Source organism: Pleurodeles waltl, chromosome 10, assembly GCF_031143425.1.
Source record: "Pleurodeles waltl isolate 20211129_DDA chromosome 10, aPleWal1.hap1.20221129, whole genome shotgun sequence".
Lineage (NCBI taxonomy): Eukaryota > Metazoa > Chordata > Amphibia > Caudata > Salamandridae > Pleurodeles > Pleurodeles waltl.
Window position 1 is genome coordinate 106,661,675 of NC_090449.1, and position 17,457 is coordinate 106,679,131.

At 41.8% G+C, this 17,457-nt stretch overlaps 1 protein-coding gene across 2 annotated transcripts in view; it reads right to left on the reverse strand.

Annotated features, from left to right (window-relative positions):
- LOC138261172 (BTB/POZ domain-containing protein KCTD5) overlaps positions 1-17,457 on the reverse strand; it is a 195,054-nt gene that overhangs the window by 100,996 nt on the left and 76,601 nt on the right. For both annotated transcript variants that reach the window (XM_069209884.1, XM_069209885.1), the window contains exon 4: positions 3,943-4,038. In XM_069209884.1, coding sequence (XP_069065985.1) covers positions 3,943-4,038 — 96 coding nt within the window. The remainder of the gene's footprint in view (positions 1-3,942; positions 4,039-17,457) is intronic.

The following is a 17,457-nucleotide window of genomic DNA, read 5'->3' on the forward strand; positions in this document are numbered from 1 at the left end:
TCGCAATGGCAAGACAGATGCCGGTCCAGATCCGGAAACTGATGCCTGGTCGATTTAAAATGTGACAAGGAAGATTGGTGATGGCTTCACAAGCAGTCTCGGGACCTTAGCAGAGCATGATGCCGGGCTGCGAGCAGCTATAGGGGCAGCTCCCACAAAGTCTTCAAGTTCTTGGCCTAGTAGTCTGAGCACGACTTTGGGTCATGGTCACGCTTCAAGCACCACAGGCACACCAGGCGCGGATCCATCACTGACATGTGGTGACAGGCGCTGCAGGGCTTGAAGCTGTTTTTCCTCGATATCGACGTAGCAGAAGTAAAAAAAAAAATCCAAAAAAGTCAAAAAGCCAGCCAAAAACCCGCTAAGTAGCTCTCATTGAATCTGCTCATAGGTTGGGGCGTAAAGAAAAGAACTGATGTCAGCACACCAGGGTGGCACCTAGATACAACCCACGACATCCTATCCGGTGACCAAGATGCTAATGACGGACGCCACCTAACTGCACGCAAGGGTACTGCTCAAAGAATTTTCGGATCCAGACAGACGCCTAGGGAAAATTCTAAGGTAAAGAATCTGCAACTAGAAGTCTATCAGATACCTTTCAGTGGCCCTGTACATGACCAAATTGCAAAGTTAACTGCTCTAAATGGTCAATATTATTTGATTGGCTTTTCTAAAGCACTAAAGAAAGTGGCTCCAAACTCCATATTTCACAGTGATGATTTTAAAGCAGTGAAATTAATTCCTAGTTTCATGGAAATTTCATTCCAAAGAAATAGACTTCATTAAATGGGAAGCCCAGAGACCGATGGATTCCCATCAAGTTTGTCTGGGTGCTATTGTTTTCAGATAAGGCTTCTTCCCACTGTAGAATTTCGCCCTCACTTCCTGTTAAATGAGAATGCTCATCATAAAACAGAAGTAAAACTGCTACATACTAATTAGTGCCCATTGCTAGCTGAGCCCCTTCAAGTAACCGCTACAAAACAGCCTCAGCTTACTAATAGTGCCTCTATAAATTCTTTTCTACTAAAATCATACTTTAACTCCTCATTTCCATTCTTTTACATGTTAGACTAGTCTTAATAGAAACTAAGCTAAAATTGTTATAGCAACAGCACAAGCATTCACTTCATGTAATTATTCTGCCATCAAAAATGGTTAGGCCCCATTTTGAAGTACTCCTATAAAGAGTGGCCCTTTTGCAGGAGTATCCCCTTATAGGAGTACATACGTCACAAGTGTTGTCTTCTTGTGTGTGTCATTAAAAGGAGGTTTTTTCTTTTTTTAAAGAGGTCACTTATCTTCTAGAAGTATATTTTATGTTGGCGGCAACACAGGCTCCAGTTACACATGGAGGACCTTTCAGGAACTTATCTATTTCAGGGGCTGGGTGTATCGAGATACACAATCAAGAAAAAATTGGATTAGGAGACAGCAGATCCTTTCAAATTCCTACTCCTCAATGCACATTTTAATTTTGATCCGCTCCACACACAGGAATTGACTTATTAATGGTGCATTTTTTCTTAACTTCCCTGATAAGGGTAGTAAGATAGGAGAGTGCATCAAAATAGGGCCCAGTAGGTGCCAGGGGGGGGGACACCAGTTCCTCTAGCCTTTTTTGCCTTCTGATTCTAAGTACACAAAATATGATGTCTGGAATGCTTGACTTAATCTCATCCACTGGTAATGACTCCGGGCCACATCCCAATCCATTGTTTTGTCACTCAAGATTATAACGAGCTATATGCAAATTAGCCTTGAACCTCCTCCAGTCTCAGTCCAGCCCGAACTGCTAAACCAAGTCCTCCCTGTCCTGCAAAACAAGCAACTAAAGACCGGTTTTGCGCCTTAGTTAAGGGTTTATCAGCCAGGTATAGCTGGAACCAAGCTATACCCAGCTCAGGAGCCCATATAGACAAAACCGATCCTGGGTTGCTTGTGTTCAGTTTCAGGGAGGACATGGCCTGTACCCATGAGGAACAGGGCCAAGACTGATCTGTACACGGCTGGATCCAAACTGAGGTGGTACGGTAGGTGCTATACTGTGGGTTGTGATGCTTCCCCGAGTAATTGCCAGTAGATCAGATTAATTCAAGTATTTCTTCCACAACCTAGTTGCTTTTGTAACTCAAAAGCATTTTCTTTTAATTTGTCTAGTAATTCGCTCTACAGTATAGCTTCTTTGTCCAGTAGCACCTTGTAAGACATTTGAACATATGGGGCATTCGTGCTCTGTATGGCTGTGGGTTGCAGACAGAAATGATAGGGTCCCCCCCCCCCTTCATATAAGGCAACAATGGCAAAACCCAATGTTCAGGGATCCTCCTCTATTACCGTAGAATAACAAAAGTGTAGCAGCATCTTGTGACAGGATGCAAGTCATCTAGATTTCAGTATCCCCTCTTCCACCGTAAATGAAGTCCCTCAAAGTGCGACAGTTTTTTCTCTATTAGCTACTCACAATTTTAAGCCTTCCAATTACTTTTAACATTTCTAATTGGTCTGAGTAAGAGGTAAAAGTGCAATCATTGGAATAAAAATGTAATGTAATGTGTTCTTGAATCAGCACAAAGATGGAGCTACTCAGTAATAAACTTTTGATGATGCAGTAGGTAAGGCCAAGGTAATGCGATGTGTTTGGAGAAAAATGGCAGTCTTTCAGAATATGTGCAGAGCTCTTAAGAGTGACTTCTTCAGAAAGGTTCCATAATTCCTAGTAGGGAAAGCAAGGTTCAGCACAGAGCAAAGCATAAACAGACCTGAAGAGTAAATGTGAAGCAGATATGAAAATAGAAAAACAGGGATAAAAGGAGTTAAAGGAGACCTGGAACGGGTTGTCAATTCAGGCAACAGAGGGAAACTGGGTTAAATAATGCAAAATTGAGTTAAATGTTTAGTGGAGAGTGTGAAAAAAAGAGTAAGGAAAGGACTGTACTTACATGACAAGCAAAAATGTAGTAAAACACTAACCCATCCCTAAAGTTAAAAATACACACTGATACAGATAATGAACGTATTGCAGGGGAACCGACAAAACAAAGTCCTAAGCCACAGCTACAAACTGTTCAATATAAAATTCAAGGACCTTCTCTTCCACTCCAGGCAGCATCTATACTGGGGCAGGACCTTGCACAAACTTTGGGGACACTGCTACAGATTGTTCTGTGTTGTGTGCGCACTATTTCATGAAATTCTGTGATCCTGTCACTCCGGGAGACTAGACTGCAGACCTGCTGGATATTGAAAACATCTCACCATTCAAGAATATGGAGTTTCTTTCTACAGCAATATGGAACAACCACACCCAACACTAAGAGTGGCAACACAGACATCCCCGAAACCAATTGACTCCTAGTCATTCCCTCAGAAGCCAATCAAAACTGATTAGGGTGATATTTGGGATTTCAACAACCTGCTTCCCTCATAAAACAAAGGTAGAGATATCATGAATTACCAGCTCATGATACTGATTTCTTAATGTACAATTCGTTTGCAACAACTGGTCCTAAACAGGGTATTCCATGAGGGATAGCAGTCAGTTTGGCATCAACAAGGGAAGTAACCAAATTAGTTTGCATGCTATGTTTTCTAACGTTCATCTCTGTCAATGTTCAAGTGACAAAGATAAATCATTTACTTCAAGGCTGAACACATTAAAACAACTATATCATTAGTAAATGTCGACTAGCCATCCCCAACTTAAACCACTGTTCAATTAAAACTTCATACAATAATAAAATGTCTTCAGAAAATGAGGTCAAGTGATCAGCACTACCTCTAAGAGGTGACAAATTTTACTTTAGAAGACACGACACCAGTATTAAAGTAAACATTACAACAGGGCTAAATCAGAACATTAAGAAAGAAAATAAGATAATGAAACTCACACAATACTTAGAGCAGACATTTATACAACGTTATAGCCTGAAATCTTACCTGCTCAAACTTCCAGCCATCAGACATTGTTGACACCATTTGGGTGAGTTCCTCCTCTTGACACTGTAGCACTCTGTACACATGTTTGACAGGCACCTTCAGAAATGAACATATGAGCATTAAGGAACTGGCAAATGGTGGAAATGTTACATTATGTACCAAATGGTTATTTGTTTTCCCATATTGAGGCAGCGCTTATGGACCCGAGGCACTTGATGTTTGGCTCCCGTTCAGCCATTGTCTGGATTTTCTGGTTCAGGGGAATCCTGCCCACCAACCCAACTACCTCCCATTTTAGCTTTAAGTGTGATGGAATACTTCAAACTATTTTATATAGTATACCCTTTTGGGAACTCCATGATGTAGTACTGCCAAACGTATTTAGAACTGAAGCAAGGACATTCTGCATACATTGCATTCAAAAGAATGAAGACAAATTCTAAACCTCCTGCTGATTAAGTAGTCAGCATACATATTTTTCTGTACACGTCCACTGGGAGCTGATCATTTACTAAAACTGCATACTTAAAGGTTACAAAAAAAAAAAACAAGCTTCTACTAAACCGTTTTAAAATTCATCATCATGCTTAAGTAATTCAATTTTCGGGACCGCATAAGTAACACCCTTTAGACAACCAGTTTTTGTTTTAATCTTTATTTAATCCCGATAAGTATACAACTGTGACAAGTGGTGGGGTGTGGAAATGTGTTAGGGGAAGGTCACACAACTAAGGGAGAGGGGAGGGATCCAATTAAACCAACAGCCTTTTGTCTCCGCTTTCCTAGATTTTCTAAATACTGGATCCAAAACCTAACAGCAAATAGATTCCAATGGCACTTGACCCTTTGGGTAGTTAGGAAGAGTGTTTCTAGGCTTACTTATGAAGGTGACGCGAACTAGAGACTTTGAACGCAGAATGCACAGAGATAATTAAATAGACTGTCCCCTTTTCAGTGTTTAGTTTTTTGTGTATTTCAGTGGTCTCTTCCCAACCTTTGCCAACCCACTGGAAATCAGTGTTTATCAGTATTTACTCAGCTGCCTAACACCCCACATAGACTAACATGTTTTGTCAACACAGAAACGTTTTTGACATATAAAGCACATATTTAACTTCGCATTGAAAGCCTATGTATTGCACCATTACTCACATTACCCTCATTTCACTGCCTCATACACATACCAATAACACACAATACCAGAGTGAGTATCAGTCACCATTTATCTTTCTACAGGGGTATAAGATGGCCTTGCATGTCACTGTATTTGCGGTTTTCAATTAATTTTATCAGTAAAATAATTGATCCACAAAAAGTGATCTGGTAGGCATGACCAACCCTGCAAAAGCATAGTACTTCTATATCATAGTACTTCCATATCACACCAGATTTATTCAGAGCCCCGCACTCTAAGGCACTGGACATTAGAAGCTTTAAGCATGCTTACCACTGCTTTTCTACACTTTACCAGACTACATTAAAAGTGGGGCGGTTGTTAAGACATTCATAGTTGCCATGTGTTCCAAATGCAAATATCGCACTTTGAGTGTCATCACTTTGTAATTTGGGAATTGCAATTGCCCGATTAACAATAACTATGGGCTTAATAGACCCGCCAGTAAAGTTCTATTGGGGGAGGAAAAAAATAAATCAAGATTAGCTCAATGTGGCACCTTACACGATTAATTTTGTTGGTATGAGGAAAGTCCTGAGTCATGTTTCCCCACAATGGCATGTGCAACACTCTCCATGGGGAACTGACAAGTTACATTGAATGTTTAATGCCTGGGGTCTTAGCCAGTTCACCCGTTATCAATACAAATTTGCTAGAAAACAGGGCTGATGTATCAAAGAATTTGAAGCCTGCTGTCTCTGTAGGTAAATCGGATAGTACATGTTTACCAAGATTCTTATGAATCACCCATATCACCTATCAGTGAAAGAATTAAACACCGCCAAAAGATCAAATATGATCTTATTTCCAGATTCTCTACAGTGCATAAAATAATCACATCAGACCTGAAGCACCTCTATACCCTGAACTTTGAATCCAAGCATACAAACTGGGGAAAACAAAAAGATGATGAAACAAAATGTTTGCTAAACCACAAAAACGCAAGCAGAATAATCCTAAACAATTCTTTCTTGCTGCAACCTTGCTCAAAGTTATGTTTTGGCCCCTTCAGGAAGGAATAAAAATACCTCAACCTCTCACTTTTCGTCCTTTGATCTCCATTTTTGTTTGTGGTTGTACAGGAGTTTATTAGTGTATATGTTTACATTAATGAGGGCTCATTCACTTTTGGTTGAGTTTAATCGGTTTTTATAGGTTTAAACTTGATAGCCTAGTAATAAATGAATGACCAGCTAAAACTTTGTATTTAACAAACGTGTGAATCCTACACACAAAAAAAGATTACACATGCTGGCTTCAGAATATCAGTTAAGTGATACCCACTTTTCTGTGCAACCTAATCCAGCTTTATGCAACCAAGGTGTTACTCTGGGCCCCTTGTTTGAAAATTCAACTTTGTTGCTTTATACAACTAAGCCAACTGATTTTGTGATGCATGGGCTTTGGTGCCACCCAGCTGTTAAGCATGCAGTTCAGTTACCATATGGACTTCAAAGCCAGGCCCAAGTAGCCCACACATGCAACAGATGAGAACTGAAAGTAAGCAGCATAGTGATTGGAGTCCGATGTGTGAATAATAGTGCAACCAAATGCTCATGCACACACTTCAGAGCTCAAGAAGCGGTGCTTATTTGGAGACAGTTTGTTGAACGCATACAACCACCACTGTCAGATTAAGGCCATACTATGGTAGAAAAAAAACATTTTGATTACAGTCTCGGGATACATCGTTATGCGGATGCTGCAGTCCTGCAAAAATGAGCCGTGCAGCTTAGAGTTTCTTTGCCCTGGCTACATTGAAGCCTGAATAGAGGGCTGAGCACTCACGGCCCTTTTAGGCACACAAGAGGGACTGTGAGAAAAAGGGCTCACACGTGTTCTTAGCTGGCTGGACTTCCGCCTGGACTCCAGGCAGTTCTGTCTGAATTAAGATTTTGAGTCCCTTTCTCAATTCCATTTCTCCAGGATGGTAGGCTATCGATGTAACCACTGCTAGAAGAATCCAGTGCTACAGGTTTGTTCTAAACCTGGTAGAGAAACTGATTTTTAAAAACGTCAACCCTGATAATCTAAACCTTTCTCCTCTTCGACTTTCTACCACGCAGAGAAAACAAGACGACTCATCAGCAACTAAACAAAAAAAAAAGAAAAAAAAAAAAAAAACTGTCCCAGCACCGTGTTAACAATGGAGACCCAGCGACCTGAATTATCCATGCACTTGAAATGTGGCTTCTGTCACCCTACCCTCCATTCAAATGACCATGATACCCTTCAAAGGGCATAGGAATGTTATACGGTTTTGCATCAAATATTTCTGGATCGCAGACTCCTCCTTCACATAGTGAGCTACAAGGATGAGTCACAAATGGGTTCCTGCTTGCACACAGCAAAGTACAACATATATACTTTCATGACAGTCATGTCCACTTTGCCTCATCCATAAAAAGCAAATGACTAAGTGTCATCAATATCCCATATGAAAGGAGAGAAAACATGGTTGAAAGTAACGGTCAAAACGTTACTGGTAAAAATGCTTGCTTTCAATTACAATCAATTTCTGCCCTCACTGCCAGTTCTCCTCACCCCCAGTTCATTGAGATGTTAATTATTACTCTGAAAAGTGGGGGGTGGCACTTTATTACAAAACCCAGAGAATGAGGCTTGCAGGACCATGCAAACATTTAGACTTCATAACAGATTTCTGAAGCACCCATCCTAATTTTGAGGCCCTAAACATCCAAAGTGGTAACAGAAGAATGGGCAAAATAATGAAGCAGAATGGTGTGTCTGTGTGTGTCTGTGTGTGTATATATATGTGTGTGTGTGTGTGTGTATATATATGTGTGTGTGTGTGTGTGTGTGGGGGGGGGGGGGGGGGGGGGGGTTAGAGGATTCCGCAAAGCAAGATAACTGTAAAACGTGTATTGAGTCCTTTTTATGGTCTGGCTTGACAGTGCAGCTTTCACCAGAAAAGTATGTATCACAAGAAGGGCTTTGGCTCCGCCATCATGTTGGGAGACAGGAGTACGTTGTAATTGGGGAAACGTTTGTCTCCACAAAAAAGTGCTCTCCTTCCCCATAGTTGTGATCATTTTTTCATTTATCCACCAGACTGAGCATGACCTTTTAGGGGCACACACTCCATTGCGTCAAATTGTCTTTATTAACAAGATCATTTATGGCGTCTCTCCGGCAGCAGCACAGAAGGGAGGACATCCGTTACTTACATATGAATGTTTAAGTCTGACTAGACAGTGCATTCATAAACTAATCCTATTGGCGCTGATCAGGTTTGTTATAATTTGGAATCTGGTGAATTGCAGCATTTATTTTCCTTTTTGAGTCTGCATACCCATATTTCCTTAAATCAGCTGCATTAGTTCGAAAACGGCTCCTCAAAATATGAGGCACCATATATGTCTTTCGAGAAAAATCCAGAGCCACTTATTCCCTCCAGGGTTCTAAACTCCAGATATGCCATTACTTGTCTGCTGACTGGAAAACCTCAACCATTGCACAAATTATCTGAATCATAATGCAGTATTATATGTACTGCACACTGCCTATTTCACCGCTGTACTTGTGTTTTCAGGTTATCTGTTGGTAAGACCTATTATTTCCAAGACATACATGTATACTTAAAGTGGGTATTGGGTCATCCCTTCGCTAATAAATGAATGGCAGGGTCAAAAGTGCCTGGTGTGGTTTTGAAGGCTTTCCTCCCAGTCTAGGTTTTTGTCCAGACTCAAGCATTTCGGCTGTGTCCTAAATGGGTGAGCTGTATCCATCCAGTAATTAACTTAACAAGGCCTTATTTTATTTTCAGCATTCCTTGGGCAGGTTTCTTTTATGTCCTTTACCCACTGACCCAGTTTCCCCATTCCAGTTGAGTTCCTCGTGTTGAAAGTATGTCCTTTCTATGATGACTCATCAGCTGCAGGGTGCTCACAGGCTGCTCACTCATGCTTGTGTGCACTTTCTTAAATTATCATTCCAACGTACCACTTTACATATCATGTGTCATCATGGGTAACTTAACATGCCCTGTGTGTGTGTATATACAAACACAATGTGTGCATGCACTGTATTGCAAGCGTATCAGGACAACTTGCAAAGGATCCGAATATAAAATCTATTTTAAGATAACTCACTATGCGTGTGCCTGGGTCTTAGTACATGACTATTTGTAATCAGCAAGAAGTACTTGCAAAGCCAATAGCTCAGCCGAGCTAAAACCTACTGGATAGTGAAAACCTTGTTATCTATAGACATCCATCAGAAAAACCCTTTGAGTAGCACTTTTTCAGATCCATAATTATTTCATATGATAGATCGAAGCATTAAAAGGGTCTCTTGCTTTTAACATGGAGCGATGTTATAACCATATCCTAAGCAAAACAGACTCCAATGAGTTTGTAATTCATAACAGCTGGATAGTTTGCTATGACTAAGTGTAGAGGTATATTTTCAAACAGCACCTTTACTCAAAGTAGGGTTTAAATGAGTAGTTGGGAAGCTTATCTATCAAGCTTATCTATCGTGCTCCCAACATCCAAGCCGATTCTGGCTTGATTACAAAGAGAAGCACTTTTAATGGACTTGATTTTCTAGGGGCCACTAAAAACTAATAGTCCAAAATAAGCTCCCTCAAATGCAAGAGTACACTGAAGCATTACAATTGACAATTTTTAATCTAGATCTGGCGTCATCAAGCACTCACGAACTACTAATGTAAGGTAAAAGCAACTTACAAATGATACTCCTGTGATTCTATATATGGAGCACTGGGAAGAGACTGGACTTTTGCAACGAACATCGGAAGGGGTTATAGCAGATTATCTGCTTTACTCGTGCGCCTAATCCAAAGCTCTCTAAAGTTGAAAGCTTCAATACGTGATATTATTCCTAAGCTTTCAGTCAAGGGCATCCATTAGTAAAATACTTCTAATACGCGGGTGATAAAAAAACAATCCCTTATAATTGAAAAAGACATTTGGATTCCTAAACAGCACGAACAGTGACCTAAATATTCTAGCATCCCCTGGTACCACAGCTGCACTACTACCGTGGGGGTCTGTGGGGAGGGAGACTTCTGTAGTTGGAAGCATTTGAAGGAAAGATCCAGTTAGCAACACATTTTAAGCGGCAACAGGATAAATGAACAATCCTGTCTCCTGAATACTCACTTTAACCATATTACAGGAAAGCAGTATATTTATTCTAACATCCGCTTTAAAATTTAATTTTCTAACGAAGGACAGTTTGGCGTCCAAACGTATCTTTAATAGGGTCAAAAAGACTGGTACTTCAACCCCTCACGTTAGCAAAATTAAGGCCCTTCCAAGAGATAAGCAACAAGATAGAGGAAGCACCAAGTCAACGTATACTGCAAATCAAAAGACCTTTTGAGCACAACAAATAAATTAATAATGTGCCAACGATTTTTACGTTAATTAGGGCATCGTCGCCTGGGAAGTTGCTTTTTCTTTATAGAATTATCTACTTGCCACCCAAGGAACATTATGCTCCATAAATATGCTTGTTCCAAAAAAAAAAAAAAAAAAAAAAAAAAATCCACCCATCCCATTTAGTGCCAGGCAATGAAATGATGAATTATGGCACTATTCTCATGTCAGAAATATGATAGCAGTGTCTTTCGCTTGTGAAGGTTCTTTAAAATACGATTTTGAGTCCAGCAAGGTTCTCATAATACATTTTTCTATTTATGTTAGACTCTGAACGTACCAGGGCTCTCATTTAAAATCTTTTAATGAACAGTTTACTTACCTTTGGACACCATTTCTTATCGAGACTAACTACAGATTACTCACCTTTTGAGTAGTCCACAAGAGTCAGACTGGATATGGAAACTATCAGTAGTATGTCTGTGTGCCGTAGATGGGACTGTGCGGCTCTGCACGGACGCCACTCTGGAAAGGGCATGCAGAGCAGAGCCTGTATAGGTGCCACTCCCACATGCTGACCGCAGTTGCTTTTAAAGGACCACAGAAGCAGAGCCTAAATCGAAAATTGGTTCAAACTATTATGCTGATTCATAGACTTAGAATCTTATTAGTGGATGGAGTCCGGTTCACAGAACAGGAGGGATGGGAGGGTTAGTGTCGGATCTGAGGTTAGAGAGCCTCTGGCAAACAGAGCATTAATGTAGGCATGTAACTTGTTTTTCTGCAAAAGGCTTTTAACTGCACATTCCTCACTTTACGAAGATACCAAAGCAATACCTAACTGGAGATGGGTGTGTAAGCTGACTGAAGCCAAAAAGTCCTGGAGGACCAAGTGGGCGAAATGAGTCGCGTCATACCTGGCTGTGTAGACAATAGTGCTTCCTGAGCTTTCCAGAGATGTACATACAGCCACCAGGAGAGGAAAGCTATGAGCCAAAGCAGTGGTAGCAGCCTTGGTTCTGGTTGTATGAGCTCAGCCGTTCCCGGAGGCTGCTTTTTGGTCAATGTGTAGCAGATCTTAGTCAAGAACATAATGTAGGAAATAGTCTGTTTCTGCACAGCCTTGCCTTTATTAACCCCGCCAAACCGCACAAATGGTTTATCATCCAACTGGAGTTCTCAGGCCTGATCAATGTAAAAGCTCAGTGCTCTTTTGGGGCACAATCAACGGATTCTCATCTTCCTTAGAAGAATGAGAGACCACAGAATGTCGGCAGGTGATTGTTTGACTGATGTGGAATGGCATCACAGCTTTCAGCAAAAAGTGCTCTTGTCCACATACACCAGTTTGTCTGGGATAAAGATGGTGAACAGCATATTGATGCAGAGTCTGAAGCGCACTATCTTTCTTTGCTGATGTTATAACGAGGAGCATTGTCTAGAGAGTGAAAAACTGCAAGGGTACAGCTGTGAACTAGTTCAAAGTGAGTACAAAGAGCGGACTCCGATAAGGTCCCAAAGCAGCAGGACACAAGGAGGAAGTGTAAGTTGTAGGTCTTTCAAGAAACACAGATCAGGTGATTTAAAAAATGAGCTGATCCAGAAACCACAAAAAAAGGACAAGAGCTAAAAAATATCCTTTAGTTGTGGGGAGAGCAAAGCCCTGTCAGACAAGGGAGGAAAACAATGTCCAATAACTCTGCCTAGAGGGTACCTGATTGCTGCACCAAACAAATTTGTCCCAACGAACACGGGCATATACAGATTGTCGAGGAGCGACTTGCTGCTAAGATGACATCAACCACCTCCAGGTGAAGGCTGAAGGTGTTTGGCTGTCACTGCTCAATCTACATATAGAATAAGGAAATATACACCATGTAGATCCAACACCAGCATCCAGTCTCCAATGTGACAACAGACAAGACCTGGGATAATAGGAACATTTAGAATTTGTCCTTTGGCAGAAAGCATTGAAAGGGTATAGGTCTAAAATAGCAGGAAGGGCTGTCCTTTTTTGGCACCTGAAAATGGTGAGACTAGCCATAGCCTATTTTTTGGTACAGGCACTTGCTGTTGTAAGTTAAAAAGATGGTCCACAGACGTTCCAGAGAAGGGTAGAAGGTGGAAATGAAGGTTAAGGTTTTTTGTAGACTATCTGCAGAACTGTCTGATGTTATGTTATGCACCCCAGCAACCATATGGTTGTGCTCCAGCAAGGTATTCCAAAGGGGTTTGGCTCTGCATGAGAGGTGGGGCTGCATTGGGTGAGGGGGGGGGGGGGGGTGAGGGGGTTGATAAAGAGATTGTGCACTGAGTGGTACGCTCAAACTGGACCATGGTGGCTGGTGAGCTAAACTGCCTCAGCTGCAAACTAAGATGGCACTTTGTAAGTTAAGGGTCTAGCGTGGGGGTTGATAAACCACCACAGGAATCAATGGAGTAGTTCTGATGCTACAGATGCCGATTATGAGGATTCTGAGCCGGTCTCAGCAGTCATTCTAATGCCACGCCTCAGTCCACCAACACCGTGGTGACACTTTGGACACAAGGGTTGATGTACCTCGAAATCAAGATATGGTCCAACCCAAAAAAAAAAAATAGTTACCACTGATATCCAGTAACCACAAAATCAGCAGTACCCTTTAACTGGTAACTCCCTTGCTGGGCGGCCAAACTGTACTTTGACAACTAACCTGGGTCCAGACAACAATGTTGCAACTTTTGAGGATCAGGACTGTGTCCGAGGCTGTACTTCAGCAGTCAACGACGATCAGGTGCTCCTGCCTATCAGCTTGCAGATTTCAGCTTATGTGGCCCTGTAGCTGTAACAGGCAGGCAGCCAACTGACTCAGTCTCCTTCACAGGCTGGGGCTCAGGGACAACTTTTCCTTGAGTGGAACACAGCAGGCAGAGTCCTCTCTTTGCTAGCCCAAGGTGTACTCCATTCTTTGGTGCGGCTGCTCTTTGCTGGATACAGATTAATAGAAGGGTAATCCTTTGATCCCAGTACAAATGTGATCCAGGGTATAGGAGCTACTTTCTCAGTTCCTTGCACCTAGGAACATGGTCATAGTGACAGAGCACATTTAGCACTACATCCTCTTATATCGATGGAGTCAGCACTAATGCTCCTGGAACAGGCACAGAGAAAGGTGCCAGAGTATGTGCTAGATATGGGGATTCTGATAGTCAAACTGGCACAGGGAGCAAACCCGCCTGCTGTATCCCAAATGGAGGGGCCTCTCAGGTCCTTGAGGCTCAGAAGCACATCAGAGGCAGTCGAGTAAGGATCAGAAATGTAAGGCCTCAAACTCTTCAATCTGCCTCTGTTGCAGACAGCCAGTGAAACTCTGGTTGTGCCAAACAAGATGCTGGTTGGCTCAGATGTCGAACAACTACAAGAGCAAGATCCAGAGATATGGTTACACCTTTGTGTCTTATGAGGAGTATGCGAGTAGAGGAGAAGGAGCAGAGACCCAAGTGGATTATCTTCTTTTTTTTTTTTTTTTTAAACTTACCTAAAGACTTAGGAGCACCACAACAACCATCATTAAGGACCAGCTGATGTGACTTATGGTCCATAAACTAGGCTGACACTACAACCAGTCACACCATGGAGTACTCTGGTGCGTGGCGACTGTCAGTCACCAAAGGCCTTAAGGTCGTGGCCCAACTCCAAGCACCCCAGGCAGGCCTGATGAGGATCTGTCAGACATTTGTTTGAGACAGTCCTTACAGGGTGTAAAACCTGCTGTTTTGGGAGGCGACGTTTCCCTTGCACAAGAGTACATTTTAAGGTAAATTATCTCTGAGATGCCAGTTCGCTCAGATGCTGTAGAAATAAAAGAATTGACAGGGCATGAGAGTGGTATTTGTAAAGGCTCTACGTGTCATTACCAGAACAGAACAATGTCAGTGTAAAGCTAAACAGTGCCACTGGCCGACACCCAGCGGTACTGCTGAAAGTTTCCAGATTCATTCGGACACTTGGGAAATATCACGCGTTTAAGATTTTGCAGTTAGAAGTCACTATCAGAAATTCAATTAAGTTTGAGCTCTGTTTAGGATAGCTTTGTCACAGTTGGGCTACAAACCGGAAATAACTCATAATGCAGGAGTTCCAATTACGCAGCGTTCAGGACGTAGCAGCTGCTATCTCATCTTAGGTGCGGAAATAGGGCCTTATGAATTGCTCAGGCTAAAAATCGATTCTACATTTTGATCAGTGTTCAGGTTGCCAACTGATGATAAAGATCATCCCAGTCTTACATTCTCCATTCACCTATATTGTGAAATTATTAAGTAGATCACTTTCCACTGTGCCACAGTCCCTTTTGCTTGTCATAACTATGAACACATACTAAGGGCTAATTCAATACCAGGACATTTAACTGTTAATACTATATAAACTATGCAAATCGGGTCAGTCAAGGGAGATCTGTATCTGCTTTTGAAGATATACATGCTTTGCGAACTCTTGCAATCAAGTGTTGGGTTCTGACCATTACAATCTGCTTTTCTTCAAAGATGTTATTTCAGTTGCAAAGAGACTTGCAATGCCTTCCCTTAAAACTCCGTGCACCTGGACACAAATTTTAATTGTGTTCCTCTCCTGCAGGGATGTGTAAAAGTAGGGATTTGAATCAGTATGGCATCTGCAAAATTGCACCCTAACAGAACAAATGAAGTATCACTTGTTATGATAATTTGAATCTGAAGTGGAGGGCAGGGTGCATGTGAATCTACAGCATTACATTTTCAAACTAATTATTAAATTATAGGTAAGTAGATTTGTGCAAATAAAACATTTGGTTTTTCTTTCTAATGTCGATAGTTGACAGTATGCTAGAACTCTCCTTACATTTAAAACATGCTAAACTTCCCCCTTTGGATTTCCAAAAAATGAAGGGACATATGTAGAATGGTTCACATAAAAAAAAGAAGAACTTTAGGCAAGGAAGAAGGAAGGTCCTGAGGGAAGCCCCCTTTTCATGCACTTGCATAAAATGGTCACCAACTGACAATAACTAAGTTAATCACTTCTACTAAAAGAAGTGATGGCAACAAGGAATGTCACTTTTCAAGACCAAAAAAGAACAGAGGGACACAAATGAAGGCCCAACTAGTCTGTTGGAGAATGTCTGGGTTCTATGAATTAGTAGGTGCAACCTAGGGGGGAATGTCTCTTTGGACATTCCATTAATTGTGTTGTTGACAAAGAACGTCTGAGCACAGCAGCAGCTTCTCACAAACACAAATAGATATCAGGATGCAGAGATCTATCTCTGCTCCACCAATGTGAAAGCGATTAGAAGTGTTATGCTATGTGTTTTTGTACGGTTCACCAGTGGGTGAATTCTGCCAAGCCCTTCCTATGTTAGGCTGGTTAATTCAAATGCCAGGTCTTTTTCTTCTTGCAGAATTCAAGGAGGAGGAGTCTGATGTGGAGTAGGAAGCCGTTCCATGCTTTATGAGCGATGTAAGATAACACCTGTCCTAATCTGGTTCGGTGTATGCATGGGATGTGTGCAAAAGGGGCCCTGCAGAAATGTTTGGGTGGAAGGAGATTAGATTGTTCAGGTAGGTGGGGCCAGAATTGAATAGTGCCTCCAATGTGTGTGTGAGGAGTTTTGAGTACAGTTGTGCATCAGGCAGCAGTGTAGTTCCCAGGAGAGATGTGTGATGCAAGTTATGTGGGGGATTGAGGATGAACCTGGCTGTTGAGTACTGGATGGTTGATAGTCTTCTAGTTAGCTGCTTGGTGATCCAAGCATACAGGGTGTTAAGCCTAGTCCAATGTGCTGGTGATTAGGGTGTGAGTGACGGTTTTACTAGTGTTGCTTGTGAGCCATTTGACAATCCTCTGCACCGTCTTCAAGGTGTGGAAGCAGGATGAAATAATGGTGTTGACCTGTGTTTTCATGTCCAGTTTACTTTAGATTACGAGATTCCTGGTGTAGATCAGAGTTCACCCAGCCATCAGTTACAATCCTATGGGGAGGTGTTTTTGCAAATTATCAGTACTTTTGTCTTAAGGTCGAGATTGAGGCAGCTGGCTTTCATCCAGTTAGCAACTTAAGTCATGCAGGCAGTAAACTAGTTTGTGTGTGGGTGGAGTGGGGGCAGGAGGGGGTTAGTCTTGTCTGAGATGGACAGTATGAGTTGCGTGTTGTCTGCATTGAAGAGGATGCTGATGTGTGCACTAATGCTGGTCAGGTGTATCTGGGATGTATTGAAGAGGGTGGAGCGGATTAATGAACACTGAGGCACACAGCAGATGTTTGCAGTCTTCCCAAGAGTAAGGTGCCAGGCTGACAGCTTGTGTTCTATCTTTTAAGGAGCAAATCCAGCAGAGGAATTTGTGTCACAGGTGTTTGACATATTCTTGATCACATATGATGAACAGTAGTGGTGGAAAAGCACAGATCAGCTGACCTTTTTGGCTTTGCCTGTTCACTGAAGATAAGAGTACCTGGACACAGTTTTGGCATTATCTGATCATGTGAGCGGAGAACAGGTATACCATTGCTGTGCCCCAATGCCAGAATACTTGATTGTGCAGCCTCTGACTTTTCCTATGTGTTTTTGCAGATGGCTCCTGCAGAAAAAGTAGTTGTTTCTGATGTTCTGCAAGCGAGGATACTTGCTAGTGAATGGCATGATGCCAAATCTATTGTGCAAGGTAAGAGTTGCTATGAGTGCTTTTTGCCACCATGTACACCCCTCCCACCCATGTTTTTGTATGTTAGACATTTCTGAAGGGTGTGTGGTAAAAAAAAAAAAAAAAAAAAAAAAAAAAAAAAATGTGCAAATGTGAAGCATGAAATCTCAAAGAACTAACAGGATAGCCATAAGTTCCAACACACTGATGTTCATGGACCAATGACCCAGAATGGTGATTTATAGCATGGAAGCATCTCAAGTCATCAGGGAGGTGTCTTTATCGATGGTCACTCGCAGGAGTGGTTCAAGAAA